This window comes from Quercus lobata, chromosome 1 (genome assembly GCF_001633185.2).
Source record: "Quercus lobata isolate SW786 chromosome 1, ValleyOak3.0 Primary Assembly, whole genome shotgun sequence".
Lineage (NCBI taxonomy): Eukaryota > Viridiplantae > Streptophyta > Magnoliopsida > Fagales > Fagaceae > Quercus > Quercus lobata.
Genome location: NC_044904.1, coordinates 20,422,884 through 20,443,173, shown reverse-complemented (window position 1 = coordinate 20,443,173; position 20,290 = coordinate 20,422,884). Strand labels below are relative to the sequence as shown.

The window sequence follows — 20,290 nt, the reverse complement described above, 5'->3', positions numbered from 1 at the left end:
GGTTGGAGTTGGAGGACACAATTAAAAAGGAAAAAAGGAAAAAAAAAAAAAGCTTACTTTGAATACATCTACAATCATATTCCATGGTTTAATTCAAATGCCGTACCAAATATGGTCTCAGACGATTTCCTAAACACCACTGAGGAGATGGCGAGATGCAACTAATCTGTACCATGTTGAAAGAAGAGTGATCAGTTTATAAACCATTTTACAAGTTCAAAGCAACCCATATATGACTACTCGTTAAGGATACCGATCTTATCATTTACTAAAGAAATTTACTTGGAAATCACAGACCCACCCCAGAAACAAGAATTTGACCTCCTATTATGCTTGATAAACTTGGTAATTGGGTTCCAAATACCTTGCCGGTGAGCTTAGGTTGGTTGCTAGTCAGGTGACATTATGTATTATTGCAAACAAGAAAATAAAAGAAGTTAGTTTATCCCACTAAAGAGTAAAGAGGAATCGAATTTTTGAAACCTTCCTGTCTCGTCATGAACTCATGAGTAGAAATGAATTGACATCAGATCGCAAACATTTAGAACAGAATGGGACTCGATCCAGAAGGACTGAATCTAAAAATATGGCAGAGTTCAAAGTTATCATGAGTAAAACATAGTAACAACTAACAAGCATATTCTAAGTATGTTTGAATTAAGGGAGATGGAAGAAAGGCTAAACGGAATCACTTTCCAAACATTGAATAAATGGCTTTCCAAATCTGCCATTGATAGAATAGAATAACAGTGCAGAACTATTTCCAAACAATTAGTTTTCTTTAAGAAAAACCAACCTCCAAAAGTGAAGTTTCACTTAATCACAAGATTTCATCTACCGTCCTAATTCAACATCCAGTCATATAAATATATGGCTTTACAAGATAAAGATGAATACAAAAGGAAACTCACCCAATATGTTTTTTGCTAAATAAGTTTAAAAAATTCATTCTACCTGACGTACAAGATTGATTTATCCCTTAAAGTGATGAAAATAAATAAAATAGATGCATCTAACATCCCCCACTAAAGAGCCAAGCTTAGTGTCTACTCACTTAATGCATGAATTGCCCACTGTTTGCTTTTATGTCAATTGTTACATGCCATCTCACAAGGGATAGAATTATGCATAAGTTTGAAACAAACCAACCTCCAAAGTGAACTTTCACTAAATAACAAGCTTTCAACTATCTTCCTTATTCAACATCTAGTCATATTAGTATAAGATTTTACAAGATAAAGATGAAATTCAAAAGAAAGCTCATCCTAATCTATTCACCCCAAAACAAGGAAACTAATATAACAAATCCAACAATTTATTTGCACCCTTGTCTAGATATCCAACTCTTAATAACGAGTAAAAACTCATCCTAGTCTATTACAACTATCTAACATTTATTCATCCCTAACAAGTCCAACAATTCATTCCCACCCTGATCTATGTAACCAACTCTTAATAGCCAGAAAACAACCTTGCAGTGACATATATATAGATGCGCATGATAGTTGCGCATGCACACAAAGACACCACCCACATTCTGTTCAACAAATTTTGCAAAAATTCCATGACCGTTAAACAAAATGGCTTTGGACAAATTTGGAGACTCTGTCACACACATTAACACAAATATGCATACTCTGAGAAGATTTGATGAACTTTTGATCAAAATGAAAACCTTGGGCCACACACACGCATGCACAACATACTTTTAAAAGGTTCAGTGACCATCTCAAAGAATGAAAACCTTAGACCAAATATTGGACGTACACACGCAGAGAGGTGTGCACATTAATACGCTCCAAACTAAACCACCATATTCACATACTTCCACCACATTTGACAAAGAAAACCAACTTTGTGCCAGAGAAGAATGGAAACTATAATTTGAGATGCTTACAGCAAGGAACCAACTGAACATAACAAAGTATGTAACAACTAATATTAAATGAACACCATGTTTATAATTCAAATATAGCACGATAAAACCACAATTAGTCAGCTTACCTACCTTCTTTTTTTTTTTTTTGGCCATAAGTCAGCTTGCCTGCTTAGAAAATAAATTTTACACCATCCTTACGCTAAAATGCCCACAAAGTGTGAAAGAATGACGGAACCGAACATCAACCAGTACTTGTTATCTGCTGCTACGCCTTCAGCTTGCTGCTCACCCCACGCTTATTGTGCCAAGCACTACCCCTATCACCATTAACTGTGTTCTTCTTAGCTGCAACTGAACATTGATCAGTCCGACCACCTTTACTGTTCATCTCTATTTGGAGCTTACGCCGCCTCATCCTATTATCTAACCGTATTCGTCTTAAATCACGAGTCCTCTTCTCAATTTCTAATGCTTGTGTGAAATTAAAGATCCTAACAGCACCTTCCTCCCCTGCACACACTATCCGATCAGCACCAATGTCAACTGAGAACAGGTTGCTCCCATATCCGTGTAACATCCTCTGTGGAGGCTCCACATCATTTTTGTCCACATGCTTGGTCCTTGAAATGCTCTTGCCTTTGCAAGTTCCTAGCAGCTTTCTTACATCTATTAGTGAAAGCTTTCCATCACTAGAAGCTGAAACAAGCCATGGAAACTCAAATGCAAGGGAATGCACAGGACCCGAGTGTGGAATCCATGTAGAAACTTGAGAAACAGTAGTTCCAGTGCAATGTCTTGCAATCTCGAACATGTGTATTGCACCATCTTCTCCTCCGGTGAAAAGATAATTTCCAGTATGGCTTCTCGCCAAGGAGTAAGTATTACCAACATGAGCACTATAAATAATGGTGATCAAAGTCCCACTACTGGAATCCCAAATATATACATCTGAACCTGATGTGCTAGCAACTGTAGTATCATGAGGGGCAAGTCCCCACACCCAATCGCTATGCCTCAAAACCATTAAGCACTTCATTGAAAAACGATCCCATACACGGACAGTCATATCCCATGAACCACTATACATCCTTGTAAGATCCAAAGCAAGAGAAGTTATCGGTCCCTCATGCTCCCATACTCGGAACTCTGTACTCTGGCTTTGACAACCCCTAAGGTCAAACAAGTGTTGCAGCCCCTCCACTGCCCTCCAACCATGGATAAATCCATCGGTACCACCAGCAACCAAAAGCTTTGTATCTGCTGCAACTGCTCGGATAGTACAACCAAGTGGTCGTGAGGATGCAATCGACAACCCTTCTTCCATGCTCCACATTCTAACAACCGAGTCATATCCTGAAGTGAAAATAAGCTCTGCAGAAGCCAAAAGGAAAACAGTACGAACTGCTTCAGCATGACCATACATAACATCCATACTATAACGTCCCATAAACGTGTTACTCCTAAACTCCCTCTCCACATAAAGTTCCTTCCATGACTTCTCATCAGAAAACCCCGAATCCAAAGGTGTTGGAGCTATTGGAAGTCCCCACCTCTCACAATAGAATTCCTTCCACACATGGTGCTCAGAGGCAAGCCTATGAAGACTTTCTGAGACACACGAAACAATACCAAGCTCTTTTGGATCAAGGCAGTTAAGGATTTCGGATATTAATGCCGGAGGAAGGTCAGTGATTGACCGACGAAAATTGGGCCAAACATCATCACCAGACAATGGCTGTTTTGACTTGTTAGAGCTTACAATTGCCTTCTTAGAATGAAATTTCGACACGGGTTTTGGTTTCACAATCCTCTCGTTTTCGGGTTTGGAATCAAATGTGAGATTTGACAATGCAGTTTCTTTGCCTTTGAGTTTGGAATTGAATTGATTAGGTTCAATGTGTTCTACACAAGAATTTTCTACACAAGATACCAACTTTTTAGAATCCTCAGTACCCTTTTGGCATACAAATTCCATAAAATAAAACTCTGAACCCAAAGACTTGAATTCACGGGTCGAAAACTCAATCCCCAAATTGCAAAAAAACAAACCTTATTTCGACTCAAACCCAGATTTTTTTTTTAACCAAAATTCTTAATCTAATAACAAAAATGAAGGACAACCCAATTGATAAAACTAGCTGCACTACACAAAAATGATAAGAACAACCTGATATAGTCAACAGAAAAAATAAATTGAGAATCAGTATGATCAAACTAAGACCCAGAAAATTTTGATTAGAGCTAAAAAGTAAACTAGAAAAATGAAATTGAAATATAGGTGAGAAAGATCTGAGTCTACAAAAATACCTCAGAGATTATAACACTAGCCTTGGAATTTGGAAGGTACAGAGAGAGAGAGTTTGTTATACTTTGCGTTAGGTAATTTGTTTTTTTTTTTTGGTTTGTACAATATTGTGAGAGAAAATTAGTTGGGGAGGAAAAGAGTCTTTGGGTCAAAGAGGTGATTTTTAAATGTTTCTATCACCGTTTAAATGCCAATGAATCAACGGTGGAGATAAGGACTAAGAATCAACGTCATAGATTGGTTGGACTAAAATAAAATATTTTCCATAATAAAAAATATATTATTATATTTACCTACAAAAGAAAATGACAATTAAAAAAATATAAAAATAGGTGTACTTGGTTGGATATTGGGCCTTGAACAATGCTGGCACATTTGGGCCAGCTCGATAAGAAGCAAAGATGTATATCCACCATCTGTGGCTTATAAAAATGCGTAACCCTTTTTTTATGGTGGAAAATTTTCCCTTTTTTTTAATTTAAAAAAAAAAAAAGGAGCATATAAGATTTCTGTAAAATGATGTAGAATTTTCTAAGAATATATGTATCATACACATGTACATTTGACAAGCAAGAACACTGCTATACTTGTGTAAGATGTTTTTGTAAAGTGGGGGGTTATGCTAGTAGTGTTTGGGCTGCTTCTTGCTGCACTAGGCCCAAGTTTTCTGGATAAGAGAGTTGAGACCGATCCAACCGCAACTCAATTTGATCCTGCTTGTGCTCAAACTAAGCCTGGTTTGCCAGAAATGTACTTGCGGCAGGCAGAGCTGTTTCAGACAAGTTGTGGCAGGCAGACAGACATAATAATAAAAAATAAAATATCTGGCTACTTGGTAAGAAATGACCAAATAATCCCCAAACACAATCACAGTAATAATAATTACTTTTACAGAAAGAAAAGAACAGAACAAAAGGGAGCAAATAGTAATATGTATGGGTTAATCAGAAGATGAAGAAATCGACTAAAATTTGGTCCACAGGAGCAAAACTAGAGATGAAAGAACGTTCCTTCTTAACGCAATTAATCTCTCAGGAAAAATCCTACCGTGGAGATTAACTGCCCTGAGAGAAACGGACCTGAATGGTTGATGCACAAAGACCCCTTTTGGTTTTAACAGAGAGCAGGATTTTGTAAGGGAGAGAGGGAATCAATCTACTGGTGCATGTCTGCCATTCTAATTCTCACTTTATTTTCTTTCTGGTTGTTTTCCTTCTTTCCCTTCCACTTGTTTCTTTTCTATTTTCTAGTCTTTCTTTTTGAATTCCTATTTCTATTCTTACCCTGTTTTTTGTTCACGGCAAGGTTCTCTTTTTATAGTGCATGCCGTGACCGGATTTTACTGTTTTAGCCCTTAATCTCCTTTGTCTGGTCTGGGTGTACTAGCCGACCACCACTGGTTCGTCTGTCTGCCACCCCCTCATCACCAGACAAAGAGGGGTATTTTGTTTGTTTGTCTGCCATAGCACCCTTTCCTGCTACGATCTGGGTTCTTTTTCTCTCCTTATTCCTCATGGCATGTACCTAATGATTCCAATTCAACTTGCTTCTTTTGGGTAGTAAGTCATCCCAACAGGACACTTCCCCGAAAGAACCTAAGCCGGAACCTCAAAAATAGATTTTTCCCCTCTCCCCACCACCAAACCATGCCCTCTGAATCTCTGACCCACGACCTTACCATGTCTTGTATTGGCTAGGTACAAGCTGGTGGTACCTGGGCCTTGCGTGTGCCTTCCTTCCATATGTGTCCAAAATTTGCCTGCTGCTCATTCGTTTGCCGTGGTCTAAAGGCTTGCTTACATAGCCTATCGTTTGTTTTCTTTGACCTTTTATGTGGGTTGCTTTTCGATTTCCTGCTCCTCTTAGGAGCTGGGCCTTATTTGATAATGGGTCTTATATTTCTTTGGCCCACTTCTTGATTGCCCTCATTTCCTGCCATATTATTCTGTTATTTCTGCTGTAATAACTCAATCTTGCTGGGTCTCTTTGGACCAGCCGTTTACTCTTTCCCCTAGTGGCTTGGTATGACCATTGGTTTTCCTACTTATGGGCTCCTGTGTCCCTTTTGTCTTTCTCTTGAGCATCTTTGGCCCACTTGCTTTCTTTGGGCTTCCTTGACGCTTTTACTAACTCTGCATTCCTATGAGCTTTTACTAATTTCATTAGGTTTCCCTGACCCAATTACCTTATTCTCATCCTTAGGGTTCATGGGCTTACCATTAACCCCTTACTTTTTTTGTTTGCATTACTTTGGGCTTGCAGCAGCCCTTTCTCACTCTTCTACATCATATACTGCCCATGGGTATGCTATTTCTCTATTTCCAGGTTTATTTAAGCCCACTTGCCTCTTCAAGGCCCATTTGTTTATTTCATGGACCTGTGATCCATTATTCCTGCCGCTTGGGCCTAATGGTTTTGCCATCTGCTTGCCAATTCTTTGCTGCCCTTGTCGTTGGGCTTTTCTTCTTTTTACTTGGATTCTCACAAATGACCCTCAACAGTTTTTATGATATTATTTTATTTGTATTCTAAAATTGCCTTTTTCTATTTCTCAAATTAAATTTATGAGTATTAGCAAGCATCGCTTTTGTTCCTGTGAGTATGCTTTTGTGTATAGAAATGGTAATAGAGAGGCTAGGTTGGTTGATGACCTTAAAGGCCTTGTTGAGATGTTAATAAGCACTACATAAACTATAGAGAAATTTTATGTCTGCAATATTTTTACAACACTTTCACAACAAATCATAAGTAACAAGTTGTTAAGAATTGTTATTAGTGGACAAAAAAGTAATTTCGGTGATAGGCTTAAATTAGAACCGACAACAACTTACCACTTATGATTTATTGTGAAAATGTTGTGAACGCACTTCTCTAAACTATAAGCAGTTCAATCCCATTCAGTTCTCAACATCCAAATTTACTCCCAGTGCAAATTGGAACTTTAATCTGCCTCCCTAATAATTTATGCTGCAAAACCATGATCTTAACCATTGACAGTTGCATCTTTAAACCTACTTGCAAATAAAAGAGGTCTCCCCAGCAATAAGTAAGAAAAAAAATTATCAGAACCCAATGCTAGCTCAGCAGTTGAGAGTATAAACCTGAATATTTTTGGCAGCAATAGATATAGACCAGCAGGCAAGCATTGTGACTAACCACTAAAAATTGGAGCAATTGCATAACAAAAAGATAAACCTTCAAGCAAAAGCAATAAAATTAAATAGGGTAGGTACCAACTGAATACAACTATGCATTATCTAATTATTAGATAGAATGGGGGCTGGCACTTTACCAGTGTTCCTATGTTCACAATAGAAAAACTATACAAGTTCTGTTACATTGAGAAAAAGAAAAAGAAACCTCTCTTTGTGGCTACCAGCCCTTGTAATTACATCTTTCACCTACAATTACCATCTCTTTTATAACATCTCCAAATTAGGATTTCTTAACCAGTTCCTTTATTTTCTGTTGAGACCAATTCCCCTTTTTATTTGTTTCGCCATATACAATGCCTTTTCCAATTGAATTCACATCTGAAATTCTTCAAGTTTTCTATAGACATCTTAAAACACCATTTATTGGAGCTTGAGAGAGTGATGTCATTCCTCCCTCTTCTGTGACTTAGATAAAAGACCATAATTAGTCTTAGCAGTTTTGATAGCCTCTTCAAGTTCAACATACATTTTTACAGAAGACTCTGCAAAGTTATTCAAATGCCGCAGAAATTCCACCAAGCTTGATTGAAAACCATCAAAACCTGAAATCCAGTCCCCTGAAGCTTCATCTTTCAGCGGCTTTGTTGAATCACTCTCATTATCAGCCTTCCACGATGGCAAAAATCGATGATTCACATCCTTCCCCTGGTTCTTTTCTTGACGTGGTACAAAGCGGGCAGTTTCAGCTGCTAAATTCTTTATAGAATCTACAAGTTCCTTGGCTTCAGACAAAGTTTTAAGCTTGTCCAACCAGAAAATACAGGTTGTATATATTGGAGGGCCATACTTGCTCAAGGGTGGGGGTGGTTGCTTCTTTTTTCTTTTCGAATGTTTTTGTGTAATTGAGACACATTTGTAAAGCCATCCATTTATAGCCTCAAGATAGGACTTCTGAGCACCGATCCACTTTGTAAAACTTGATGATAGAAAACTGAGTTCATTTTCAAGATGGAAAGTAATCTGGCGATGTGATTCCGAGTGTATGGAGATTTTAGTGTTGCCATTGTTCAATGCTATTGAAATGATGCGAAACTGGCGCTTGTGGCACTCAAACATCACTTCCCACATCCTACTTAACCTGCAGTTATTTTGCAAAGATTGATAATGAAACTCAAAAGTGAAGCACTTAAAATAATCAAAATAAAAAAGACATGTAAATAAACCAGAGAAATATAAAAAGCTCAATCCGTGGAGACTTAAGTGTGTATTGAATAACTGAAAATAGCTCTTTCATGATTATACTGTTTTGTAATTTGCTAGCAGGCTAAAGAGCAAATATATATGTATAGAAATATGATCCCAGAAAAAAACTAATGTATACATATGATGGTTAGGAGTTGATATTGGTCTTAACAATGCCCAAATGTGTCACCTTTATGATATGGGCTGTACATGTTTAATTATCACTTCAAATTTTATAATCATGTTGTAAGTCAATCATTTCTATTTTGATTCAACCCATTTCCTCTATGACCTTCCTAGGGAAAAGCAACAGTAAGCAATGATATAAAGTAGCAGTAAACAACAACAGAAAGCAAGAGTAGCCAACAAGTTCCAGTTCAAATGATACCTCCTTTCCTTGAAACAACAAGGTGGATGCTGTGGTTGTGGGTTCAAAACCCATAGGGTCTGTGTGAAACTGATCAATTTAAAATTTTAAAAGATTAGAGAGAGAGAGAGAGAGAATAAAGTTGTGAGGCATTTTTTTCTTTTTTTTGGGGGGGGAGGGGGGGAAGCTATAACAGTATAAAAGAATGTGTGTGTATAGTAAAAAGCTATCGCTACCCCACTTTAATCCTTTGAAATAGGTAAACATGGCACAAAGTTATTGGGCTTTCAAAATATAAAGCCCCATAAATCAATAAGAAGAGAAGTTAGGCATCAATCATAGGGAAAAAATAGGAAATGCCAAGTCTCAATGGAGGTAATATGTTGGTATTTGGTAACTGGTTCATGACCTACTTCCATGAATCATATCAGTAGGCCAACAAGCCTTGAATGCAATGAAATCAACTCACCAAAATACTTATATGAACTCTGATAGACACCAAGCTAACAAACAGGATAGGACTGTTCCATTATTTTTTAACCTCGAAATGCCCAACAACATGGTTTGATGTTCGGCCAAAAGCCCAACTTTGATAAGCTCTTGTGTTTTATTAGATCAAAATCACTGGCACAGAGTTGACAAAATAATTCCTTTAGATGGGCCTTCTAACTAAGGTCAAAGGTCCAACTGAGGTCATATTTATTTTCCTTTTTTTTTTTTGGATAAGTAACAAAAATATCTGAGGTCATATTGATTTTCATCTGCTGAAATGAAATGTAGTTGAATTACAATAAGTATTTTAACTCAAATGGCACTTCCTCTCCTTGAAAAAAGCAAGGTGGAGGATGAGGTTTGAGTTCCAAACTCACTAGGTGTATGTGTGTGTAATTAATAATAAAAGATGAGTATTTTCATTAACCTGGAAAGAGCAAAAAGGGTAAAAGGGAGGCCCAAAATGATGTGAATTAGTATATGGAAAATGATCACTGTTAGAGGGTAATTGCAGACATGGTACTAACTAAGGCTAAGTGCAGTAAAAATTCAAATAAAGACATGCACTAGATTGAAAGGGCCCATTGGTTTGGCTCATTCTTTCTACTTGCGGCTTCACGATCTAGCAACACAATGCAATGGCCAACCCCAATTATTTTGGATTAAGGCTTAGTTCAATGAGTTGAATCATGAAATATAATTGAATTAATGGACATAAAAAAATATTAAATGTTTTTTAGCCGCAACTGTGCCAGATAGCTAATGACTATTGGAATCCATAACAATATATGGTTCCTAATGGAATTTTTGTTTAAATAAAGTAATGATGAGAGACAAGGCACATACCCTTCAATCAACTCCTCAAGTTGTGGCTGGAGCTCTGTGTCCCTTAAATCCTCAATCCTCTTTGATATAGATTCAATTCTGTGGATTGCAACTCTGATTCTTGAATGTAGATCCTTGACAACTGCACGAGTTTTATCAATTTTTTGGGAACTTTCCCCTTTTGATTCCAGTTGTCTTAAAATTTTACACTTCAAGTCGTAATCCTTTCTGACAATTCCGCTGGCCTAAAATTACGAGAATTTTATGTAAGTCATTAAAAAATGGTTATCAGGGACTACCCATATATTGAAACATTTCAAAAGACATAGCAGCTCAACATACAGCACCTATCACCTCAAATTCATTAATCACAGATATTACAAGATATACTAGACAACATTTATGTATGACTTTCAGATCTGATGAGCTGATACATCCTGTAGAACAAGTTCTGCACTTTCTCATGCACTTCCACACTTTCGGATATTTCACAATACCTATTGGATAAAAATCCACAAGATTTACAAGGCCCTAGCGATATTCTGTATATCTTTTGTCTTGTGTGTATTAGGTTGCTTTGATCAACATTATCAAGAATAATACTTGTTTATCGGCAGGTACATGGTTGACAACAAATATCAAATTAGGTAAAGATATACAGAGAAGGAAGTCTAAGTGATAAAGAAAAAAGAGAAGAACTTACCTACTTTGTCTTTGCAGTTCAAATTTATACAAAATATTGACCTTTGGTCATTAATCTAGCTTCTGCTGAACATTGTCCTATCCCAGTTGGACCAAAAGTTGCTTTCAACACAAAATCTGCTTTATAAAAAGTATTTTCCTCTAAAGGTCCACTACATCATTTAAATGGCATATTGTTTGACTTAAAAAATAAGTGTATTAACAAGAGCAAATTGAGTTACTGCAATGCACTTCACCATTACCACTGTAATGCCATTTTCTCATCATATTTACAAAAAACTACTTCTGAATCCACTAAATCATGTCATAGTCATGGTTTCTTTTTTCAGTTGTTCAAATTATGGTGACATTTATGCTTGTCTGATAATTCAGATTATCCAAAATAGCAGGGAAAGTGAAGTCATGCCCTATACCAAACATTGCAGTGGTAAAAGCAAAACTACATCTCCATGTTGAGCAAGTTATTTCAGCTAACTTCACTTTTTATGATCAAGACGGTGAATACTAAGCTCATAAAGAAATTTAATTTAACAGATAATAAATATGAAGAGGATAATATTAAAAGAAACACAAAAATTAACTTCTTGAACACCCAAAAAATGATACCATAAAGATTAAACAACTGATTCAAAAAATCAAAATATAACAGGCATTGGAGATTAATCATTCTTCAGCTCATATGAGAAAAAAGGACAAAATTAGAAAATATATCACATACAGAGTGAAAATATCAATCACAGTAATAATAATGATGAACGAAGATGATAATTATTATATCACTTTAACTGCTGTGAGATCAACAGTACCTTGACTTCATCATATAGCTTCCTCTCCCATGCATATAGCCTATCCAAGGTTGAGGCATGACTGCCCGAGATCATGCAGAAATTAATGGGCTCATGTAAATCGTCTTTTGAGTTCGCTCCCAATGGATTTCTGGATGAAGAGGAACGGGATGATGTTGTCCTATGCCAAGTCAAATACTTTATGGAATCTTGAGCAGGGCCTAAAAAAACATTTTAAAAAATGATTAGCTGAATAATTGAGGTATATAGATCAAGACTTACCTTAATTGAAGAGATAAAATAATATAATACCTTAATATACGTGGTTTATAAAGAAGAAGATTCTACTTCATTCACAGAAAATTTGAACCATGCCTGACAGAGGCGTTTGAATTAAACTCTAGCTATATAGAGCTCTGAACCCTTTTATAGCTACAATATATGTTTCAATGATATATAAAATCTAAATATATTACAACCCTTACTTTTAAAACTAATAAAAAAAATACAATCTAAACATAAAAGAGTATAAGAAAATCTTGGGATATTTTTTTATTGGTAAGTTACACATGCATAGGTTTTGAAGCTACAACCACACCCTTTACCTTGCTCTTACAAGAAGAAGAGGTGTCATTTGAGTTAGAGCTCAGTGGCAGAAAATATAAAGAAATATACCATTTAAAAGATAAAATAGGACACATAAACTATAGGCAAATAAATTCAGCTTAGTTACTTTTGTAACTTGTCATATTCTTGTGACATATACAACTAAGGATAACATTAAGGATTGTGGATGACAAACCCTATTTTATCTATTTATATTGACTGGAAAGCATCCTATGTTCATCACCTTATAGCATATTGGAGACAGTGGTCCACATAACTGTGAAAATCAACATCAAAAGACAAATTACCTAGGCAGTCTCTTAAAACCTGTAGGTCTCGGAGTGGCAAAAGGGGGCAGAAATAGGGTCCCCAATGGTATGTTGACATGCTAATTTTCAAATATAGTTGTAGTATTAGATTATGCTTTTTTTTTTTTTTGATAGTTAAGAAAATATTATTAACAAAAAAAACTACTTCATACAAGAAGAATGAAGCAGGTAAAAAAATATGTACAGAAAAAGAAAAAACAACACAAAGGGAATTATGCTACTGTTATCATGTTGATAAAATTTAATGAGTTAAGTAAATTTTCTGTGGGTGATGATAATCAAATCTGCTTCTGCCATGACTGGTGGTGTGGGGATTCTAGTTTGAAGGATGTTTATCCAAAATTATATCGAATTGCAGTTGATAAGGATGTGTCAATTTCGTCATTTTGTGTGGCACACATAATTGGAATCCCAAATTTTGGGGAGGATAGGATCTGCTGGAAACCAGATAAGAAAAAGGGCTTCAAGGTCAATGATTATTACCGACTATTTGGTGGCACTAGTGATCAATCTTTCCCTTGGAAAAGCATATGGAAGCCAAAGGTCCCTCCTAGAGTGGCTTTCTTTGTATAAATTGCAGCCTTGGGGAAAATTCTGATGATTGACAGTTATAAGGAGGAGGGTATGGATTACAGATTAGTGTTATATGTGCAAATGTAATGGTGAATCAGTTTTTTTTTTTTTTTTTGATAACCGTAATGATGAATCAGTTGATCACCTATATCTGAATTTCCCTATTGCTTCATATTTGGGGTCCATGGTATTGTGTTTGTTTGGAGTGTATTGGGTGATTTCAAAATCTGTTGTTGAGTTACTACCTTGCTGGCAATGTCAGTTTCATTTTCATTGGAATGATTATATATGGATGGATATCCCCCATTGTTTGATGTGGCGCATTTGGAGGGAAAGAAATAGTAGGAGCTTTGAAGATATAGAGAGAACTACGCCTGATCTCAAGTTATTCCTTTTTACTTTATTGGACTGGTTATTTTCAGTTGTTGATTTGCTAGATTTATGTAATGTTTGTAATTAATTGTTTGTCCCAATACTTGCTGTATACTTGGGTGACTCTTATTTGATATCAATGAAACGTTATTACTTAACAAAAAAAAATTTGGGATCAAGGCTTGTTATTGTTGTTGTTGTTGTTGTTGAGACATAGTTGGAATCCTCAATGTAATTGGTATCCTCATGATTAAGATTTGGAACTTTTAGCTTTTGTATTCCAACTTCTCTTCAAGGTCAGAGAAAGATCGATTATCTTAGACACCCTCAAAAGCAGGGAACTTTGATGTTTGCTATTATTATGAAGCCTTGAGGGGTCCCATAGGAGTTTCATTCCCATGAAGGAGAATTTGGATTGTCTAAGGGATGCGGGAGCACAACCAAAATTATTTTCAAATTTTCTTTATCTCGTAGGAGATTGGATTATTGTAGACTTTTATTTATAAATTCAGATGGGGATTAGATTTGAGTTTAGATAGGGATTGGTTTCGAGATTAGTTTCAGCTTTCAGATAGGATTATTTTCTATTCCTAAAAGCTCTATAAAAGGATTATAGATGGTTGTATTTTGAGACGACTGATTAATGAAATTTCAAATTATAGATTTTCCAAATTGTTGGGTGCTGATTCCTGACACCTTAGGTGTTGATGCCTAAATTTTCTTGCTTGCTGTTGATTTCAGGTAACCTATAAATGCTGATTCTTAGGGTTATCTTTTTAATTTTCTTGTTCTTTTATTTTCCTCTTGATTGTCCTGCATCACTAAGTCTCCAGAAACTATGCATGGACAGCAGCGATAAGTAGAATCTTGACAATAGACAATCTTCAAGAACAGAAATTAATGATTATTGATTGGTGTTGCAAGTGAAAGAAAAGCGGGGACTTAGTTGACCATCTTTTACTTTATTGAATGGTGGCGTGAGATATTTGGGCAAACATCTATTTGGAATTGCTTGAGTTATGCCAAAGACTGTAGCTCAGATGCTACACTGTTGGAAAGGGAGATTTCATCATCACAGACTTTCTAAAGCTTCAATTATCCAAACCACTTCATCAAACAAAGAATATCAAGATTATTGTATGAGTGAAGAGGATGTGAGTCATAAGATAAGAGCAGAGTGGATGAAGTAAGGAAGTGCATTAGGAGAATAATACCTATTAAGTTAAAGGGAAAATTTTATAAGACTGAATGTTGGGATTTGAAATGAGAAAATGAGTAAGGTTCAATACGTTCATAAAATAAATGTAGCTAAAATGAGAGTGTTAAAATGAGTAAGTAGAAATACAAGGAAATATAGGATTTGAAATGAGAAAATTCACTTAAAATAGTGATGGCCCCCATTGATGAAAAGATGAGGGAGAGTCACTTGAAATGGTTTTATCATGTCCAAAGGAGAGAGATTAATACATCAATGAGAAAAAGTGAGTTGATTCAAGTTATAAAATAAATAAATAAATAAAAAGGTAGAAGAAGACCAAAATAATATTAATAAAAGAAGTAAAAAAAAAAAGGATATATCAATTAAGGAAATAACAAAGAATATGACTTCAAATAGAATAGAACAACAGAAAAGAATACACGTGTCCAACCCTTACTAGTTTGTTGAGGGTCCATAGCCGACCCCAAATTTTTGGGACTAAGGCTTGGTTGTTGTTGATGTTGGATATTGACATTGCAGATTATTTATTCTCCAAATTATATTTTAATTCAACATAGCATATTATGTGTAAAAGAGTCTCCCTAGAAAGAAAACAAAGTCTACTAATTCATTTGAGAATACTTTCCAGAAAATTATTGTTCTTCATTTTCTAATTATTTTATCAAAACCTTTCTTCATTTAGTCTTCATCTATATATTTTCCACCTAATTTACAAGAATTGGAATATGCAACAAGCTCAAGAAGAAAACTGGAAGGACTTGTTCTTGTAGTTAATACTACAATACATGTATATTTCCCAGATTGAAGGGAACTTGAAATGTTTTTGCATGATCCTGAGTTTGTCAAACTGGTTATGGACAACTTACAAATTGAAGTAGCATGAGGTTCTACAGGTTGCAAATTATAGGATGCAATTACAGGACAGGCATCATTTGAATTTATTGGTAGATTAACACAATTATATTATGGCATCTTTAAGATAGAAATTCCAGAATGTCCAATACAATCATAAATGAGTCTATGTAGCATAACAGGCCAAAACATTTTTGAAACCAAGAACTCATCCCATGCTGGACATCCTGGATTTTAGTGCCCAAGTTTGTTCAATTCCCAAACATGATTTTTTGTTGTACCTCTATGACATAAAAGAGTGAAGTAATCTGAAAGAAAAAAGACAAGTAGCCTACCTTCTTGAACTTGGCTTGGGTCCTCTCCACAAGAGAAACAGGCCTTCATGAATGTAGATACCATTGACTCACCTCCTACAATAGAGGATTCTCTTGTTAAGACTTTTACCAATAGACATCAGGATAAGAAATCTCAAATAACTTCCTAGAGTCTTTTGGTAATAAGCATAAAATAGAAAATTTCTCTTGGCCCTTTAGAAAACATCAAAAATTTGTTTAAGCATTAGCAATGAGCCCCACTCATGCAGGACATATCTGCTGCATTACAGACTGGGCACATGAATGATAACTGCATAAAAAAGCAGAGTATTGTCCTGCAGCCTTGATAGTGTATACAACTTTCTAACCAAATCATAGTAGCCAATATTCATGAGAGATCAAATGACAAGGGAAAAAAACAATAGAGAGATCTTACTTTCTTTCCCTGGTAATATTGGACGGAAATGAAACTTATTTGCTTCAAGCATCCTTGGAACTTCTTTGCCAGACTCAGATGCTTTTATAAAGAGAAATTCAACATCTTTTATGCTTGAATAGAAGTCCTTAGCCACAATACTATCTTCTTTCAGTGGTGTTTTATTTGTGTCAGTATGAAGCACAACAACCTTAGATGTGGTTCTCAATGGTGACAAAGGAGGGGAGTTGTCTTTCTCCCCATTAAAGAACTCAGTATCTGAATCTTCATTTCCAGCAGAGGGCGTACTAGGTGAAGCATTATCAGCAACATGATTTTGTGCCCTATTAAGATTTTCAAACCTTCGGACCAGTGTTTCCGTGGGAGGCTCATCATCAAATTCATCATCTGAATCCTGAGATTCTTCCCTCCCATTAAAAGATGCCTTTTCCTCCTCATCTTCCATCTCAGGAACTCCCTCCTCTTCTCTACGCCGTCTTATATCATCAGCATTCTCCAACCCCTGGTTCATCCCCTTCTCATCTTGATAAGAGAACTCATTATCATCTGAATGAAAGAGACCAAAATAATCCCATGCTGGAGTTTCTTGGGGGAGGGAAGAACCTTCAAATGAGGATGTTTCAGGTCTTTCAGTGGAATGAGGTGTGGTATTCTGCAGGGTAGTTGATGAGGTTACTGTTCCTATAACAGGTAAAGAAGGTTTTTCTTCAACCTTTTTGGACAAAGTACCCCTGAATCTCACATGATTTGCCTGAAATTGACTATGGTTTGGAGGAGACGGAGATGGAGAAAAGGTTTCAGTTGCATCTACATGTTGGGAGGCAGATGGAGAAGAGAATGAGAACTGGGAAAGGGACTTCTCAGTTAAAGCAAGTGGTTCTGGTGTTGCATTGGTAGAAGTATACAAAGAAGATTCTATAGGAGCTTCAGGCTCAACAAATTTTCTAAGAGCAGTTCCTGTAGTTTTAAGGGATTGAATATATGTAAGATGAGCAGCTGCTAGTGCACATCTGCCGTCAAGTGCTTGCCTAACAAACTTCTTCCTTTCACGACATAGCTGCAGAGCCTTATCTTCCTCTATTTTAGAGCTTGATACCCCCATTACTATTAGAGATCACTCTTACCACGTAACCCAGAAATAGGCTTCTCCCTGAAAATTTATTCGATACCAAGAATATTAAAGAAACATCAAAAGTCACTCCTCTTGGGGCCAAAACTTACTTATAAACAAACAAACAAACAAACAAACAAACAAACAAAAAAAAAAAGCCATGTAGCAATAGATCAATCTCCAACTTCTCTAAAACTCAACATTGTTTAAAACATTTTATAGCACATGAAGTAGAGTTAAAAATATAGAATAACCATGTTTCTATCAACTCCACACCTTCCCTTTATGGCAACAAAAAGTGAAAGATTATACAAAATTTCAAATCATAGTTTCCTCCGTATTTTTCTACCAATCAATAGCCCAAGATCACACACATTCTTTGATAAAAGATGGGTACAAGATGGAAAATTACTGCAAGAAAAGTAAAAGGCACAAATGAGACTCATGCTTCAAGAAACCACTTCTAAATATAAAATAGGGGGAAGTATATGAACAGCCAAAAGTTACAAGTCTTACATCAAATTTGTTATTATAAATAAACAAATGTCACCAGATGAAACAGAAATGCATCGAATAGATCTGATGAAGAAATGCATAACAATATATTGGCACCATAACCACAACAAACAACAAAAAGAAGAAAAGCAGTCAAACTTTAAACTAATCAATTAAGAGTGAAAAAGCCAGAAGAAAAAGACTTGATTTTGTAAGCACTGTCCTTTCCCTATTTTCTTTCCAGAAACAAAGCATAGGATGAATGTAAATGCCATAAGAGATCATAATTCGGACCAGGTTCTAGTTCTCAACTTCAAACAAGAAAATCAATCCAAGTCCCCTTGAACCGCTCGAGTAAATGATAGGAATAGAATAATAAAAAGGGAATGTTCAGAATAGATAGCTTTAGTTTCATGCTAAAACATTATAGAAACCAACAAAATAGAGTAAAGGGAACCAACTCAAAAGTCACTAATCTCAAAAACTCAGCCTATAAAGAAGAAAACCCGAATAAAGGAAAGTGATGGAAGAATGGGAATCTTTATCTCTATGAAGAATAGAATATTCATAATTTAGTCCTAAAAAGCATAACTTTATAACTGTACCAAGATAAAGTTACTAAAAACACAAAATTTCCAGAAAATTCATGAACTGCTACTCTTTTTAGCTTGAAACCGATTCCCAAGTTAATACCCATAATCTAGAAAACTCTATTTATGCTTGTGTTTAACAAAACAAACAAAAAGAAAAAGGCAAACCCACCAGAGGTTTATAACTAATAACACTATAAAGAATAAACCCAGTCCACTAAAAACCAGAATTGCATGAAAACAGATCAAAATTCACATAAAGCAATACCAAAAATCAGAGCTTGAACATGCACAGTAAAGCAAAGAAGTTTTTTAATAATTGAACAGAAAGCATACAACAACCAAGATAAGATTAGAAACCAAAGCAATTCAATTCAATCAAAACCAACCAAAACCCAATACAAAAAACAGCATGTAGAAGCAAAAGATAATAGAAATTGTGGGACTTGATGTACCTGAGGAGTTGAATTGAAGTCAATCAAAATGGGTATAGTACTGTGAGAACTTGGATTTCAGAGAAAACCCATAGGGAGAGATGTGTCTATGAGTTTGATAGAGAGAGAGAGAGAGAGAAAGAGAGGTGGACAGAATTTGCGAATCTATAGATGGACCCATGGGCTATGGCTGTTTCCATGCAAAAAAGCACATTAGATAGAAAGAAAGAAAAGACTTGAATATGATCACATCATTGTATGTAGGACATGTATTGTGGACTATGCTTTGTGGAACCCACTTCCCAACCCAACTTTGCTAAAGTTTCCAGTTTTACTTTTTCTTACTCAGAAAGTAGTAGTGCGTGAGTCTTACTCGCTTTCCTTTTAGAGGGGTAAAAAGTAAAAAACATTAAATTAATGACATTAAATTTTTGGAATAAATTATAATTACTGCATAATTAAAAACAAGTTTATTGGTATCTAATAGATTTCTGTTAACTTGTGTCCTCAAGAGTGCAAGTTAAAGTGAATTTAATATTTTATTAATTGATATTTTTATATGTTTTTCAAAAATTAAAGTCAAGTTATGCACAAATATAATGTAAATAGATAAAATACACATTGTGCTTAAAAACCTTTTCTTTTTTTTTCTTTTTTTGTGGAGAAAGCTGATAACTTTATTAATAAACTTAGTCATTATCGATTAGAAGTTTAGCATTAAGTCGGGCTGGAACATCCTCCATCCATACTGAAAAACTTGTAATATGAATAGCATATCTAAAAGGGTTGTAAGTTTCAGAATTACCTTGTCGCTTAACTTAAGAAAAACTTATTCTACTAAAGGTTTCAGAGATTAAATGTACAATTGAGGTAAAGCAATCATCTCCACTCTTTAATACTTTGTGACCGTATAAAGTAATGAATTATTAATAAGTTTGATTTTGGACTCAACAAACAAATACGTGTGGACACCTATTAACAAGATGTCAAGATCATATGACAATAAATTGTGAAAAAGTTATAAAAAAATATTGTACCAACTCTATTAAATACATAAGAAAACAAAAGTAGTTGTCTGGACTTGTAAATCTAGTAGACTATTCTAGTAAAATACTAGTGCTAGGTACATTTTTAACCGTGCATATGGAGCTGGATCTGGAAGTCTTTGGATCTGGGGAATTGATAAGAATGACTTGTTTAAGGAATG

General features: G+C 35.5%; 2 protein-coding genes across 3 annotated transcripts; both read right to left on the bottom strand.

Annotated features, from left to right (window-relative positions):
* Positions 1-1,866: 1,866 nt before the first annotated feature.
* On the bottom strand, positions 1,867-4,324 carry LOC115982684 (F-box/WD-40 repeat-containing protein At5g21040). The gene is made up of 2 exons (XM_031105361.1): positions 4,187-4,324; positions 1,867-4,046 (listed from the first exon to the last, which is right to left on the bottom strand). Exon 2 carries the CDS (start codon positions 3,852-3,854, stop codon positions 2,145-2,147), a length of 1,710 nt encoding a protein of 569 aa, XP_030961221.1. The 5' UTR covers positions 3,855-4,046; positions 4,187-4,324; the 3' UTR covers positions 1,867-2,144.
* Positions 4,325-7,395: 3,071 nt separating this feature from the next.
* LOC115982671 (nitrate regulatory gene2 protein) lies at positions 7,396-19,310 on the bottom strand. Of its 2 annotated transcripts, none has more exons than XM_031105342.1 (6): positions 19,105-19,310; positions 16,454-17,603; positions 16,039-16,113; positions 11,774-11,973; positions 10,287-10,510; positions 7,396-8,477 (listed from the first exon to the last, which is right to left on the bottom strand). In XM_031105342.1, the coding sequence occupies exons 2-6, from the start codon at positions 17,553-17,555 to the stop codon at positions 7,784-7,786; spliced, it is 2,295 nt and encodes a 764-aa protein (XP_030961202.1). In that variant the 5' UTR covers positions 17,556-17,603; positions 19,105-19,310; the 3' UTR covers positions 7,396-7,783. The 2 variants fall into 2 exon arrangements, with proteins under 2 accessions (XP_030961202.1, XP_030961211.1); XM_031105351.1 differs by lacking the exon at positions 19,105-19,310 and adding an exon at positions 18,354-19,046.
* Positions 19,311-20,290: the final 980 nt, after the last annotated feature.

Bases quoted from the DNA above. Each gene is read 5' to 3' on its own strand.
- LOC115982684 (XM_031105361.1), bottom strand. From the start codon at position 3,854: ATGGAATTTGTATGCCAAAAGGGTACTGAGGATTCTAAAAAGTTGGTA.
- LOC115982671 (XM_031105342.1), bottom strand. From the start codon at position 17,555: ATGGGGGTATCAAGCTCTAAAATAGAGGAAGATAAGGCTCTGCAGCTA. The intron at 16,114-16,453 runs GTAAGATCTCTC...CCTCTATTGTAG, and splicing joins AATATTACCAGGGAAAGAAA to GAGGTGAGTCAATGGTATCT. The intron at 8,478-10,286 runs GTATGTGCCTTG...AAATAACTGCAG, and splicing joins CTTGAGGAGTTGATTGAAGG to GTTAAGTAGGATGTGGGAAG.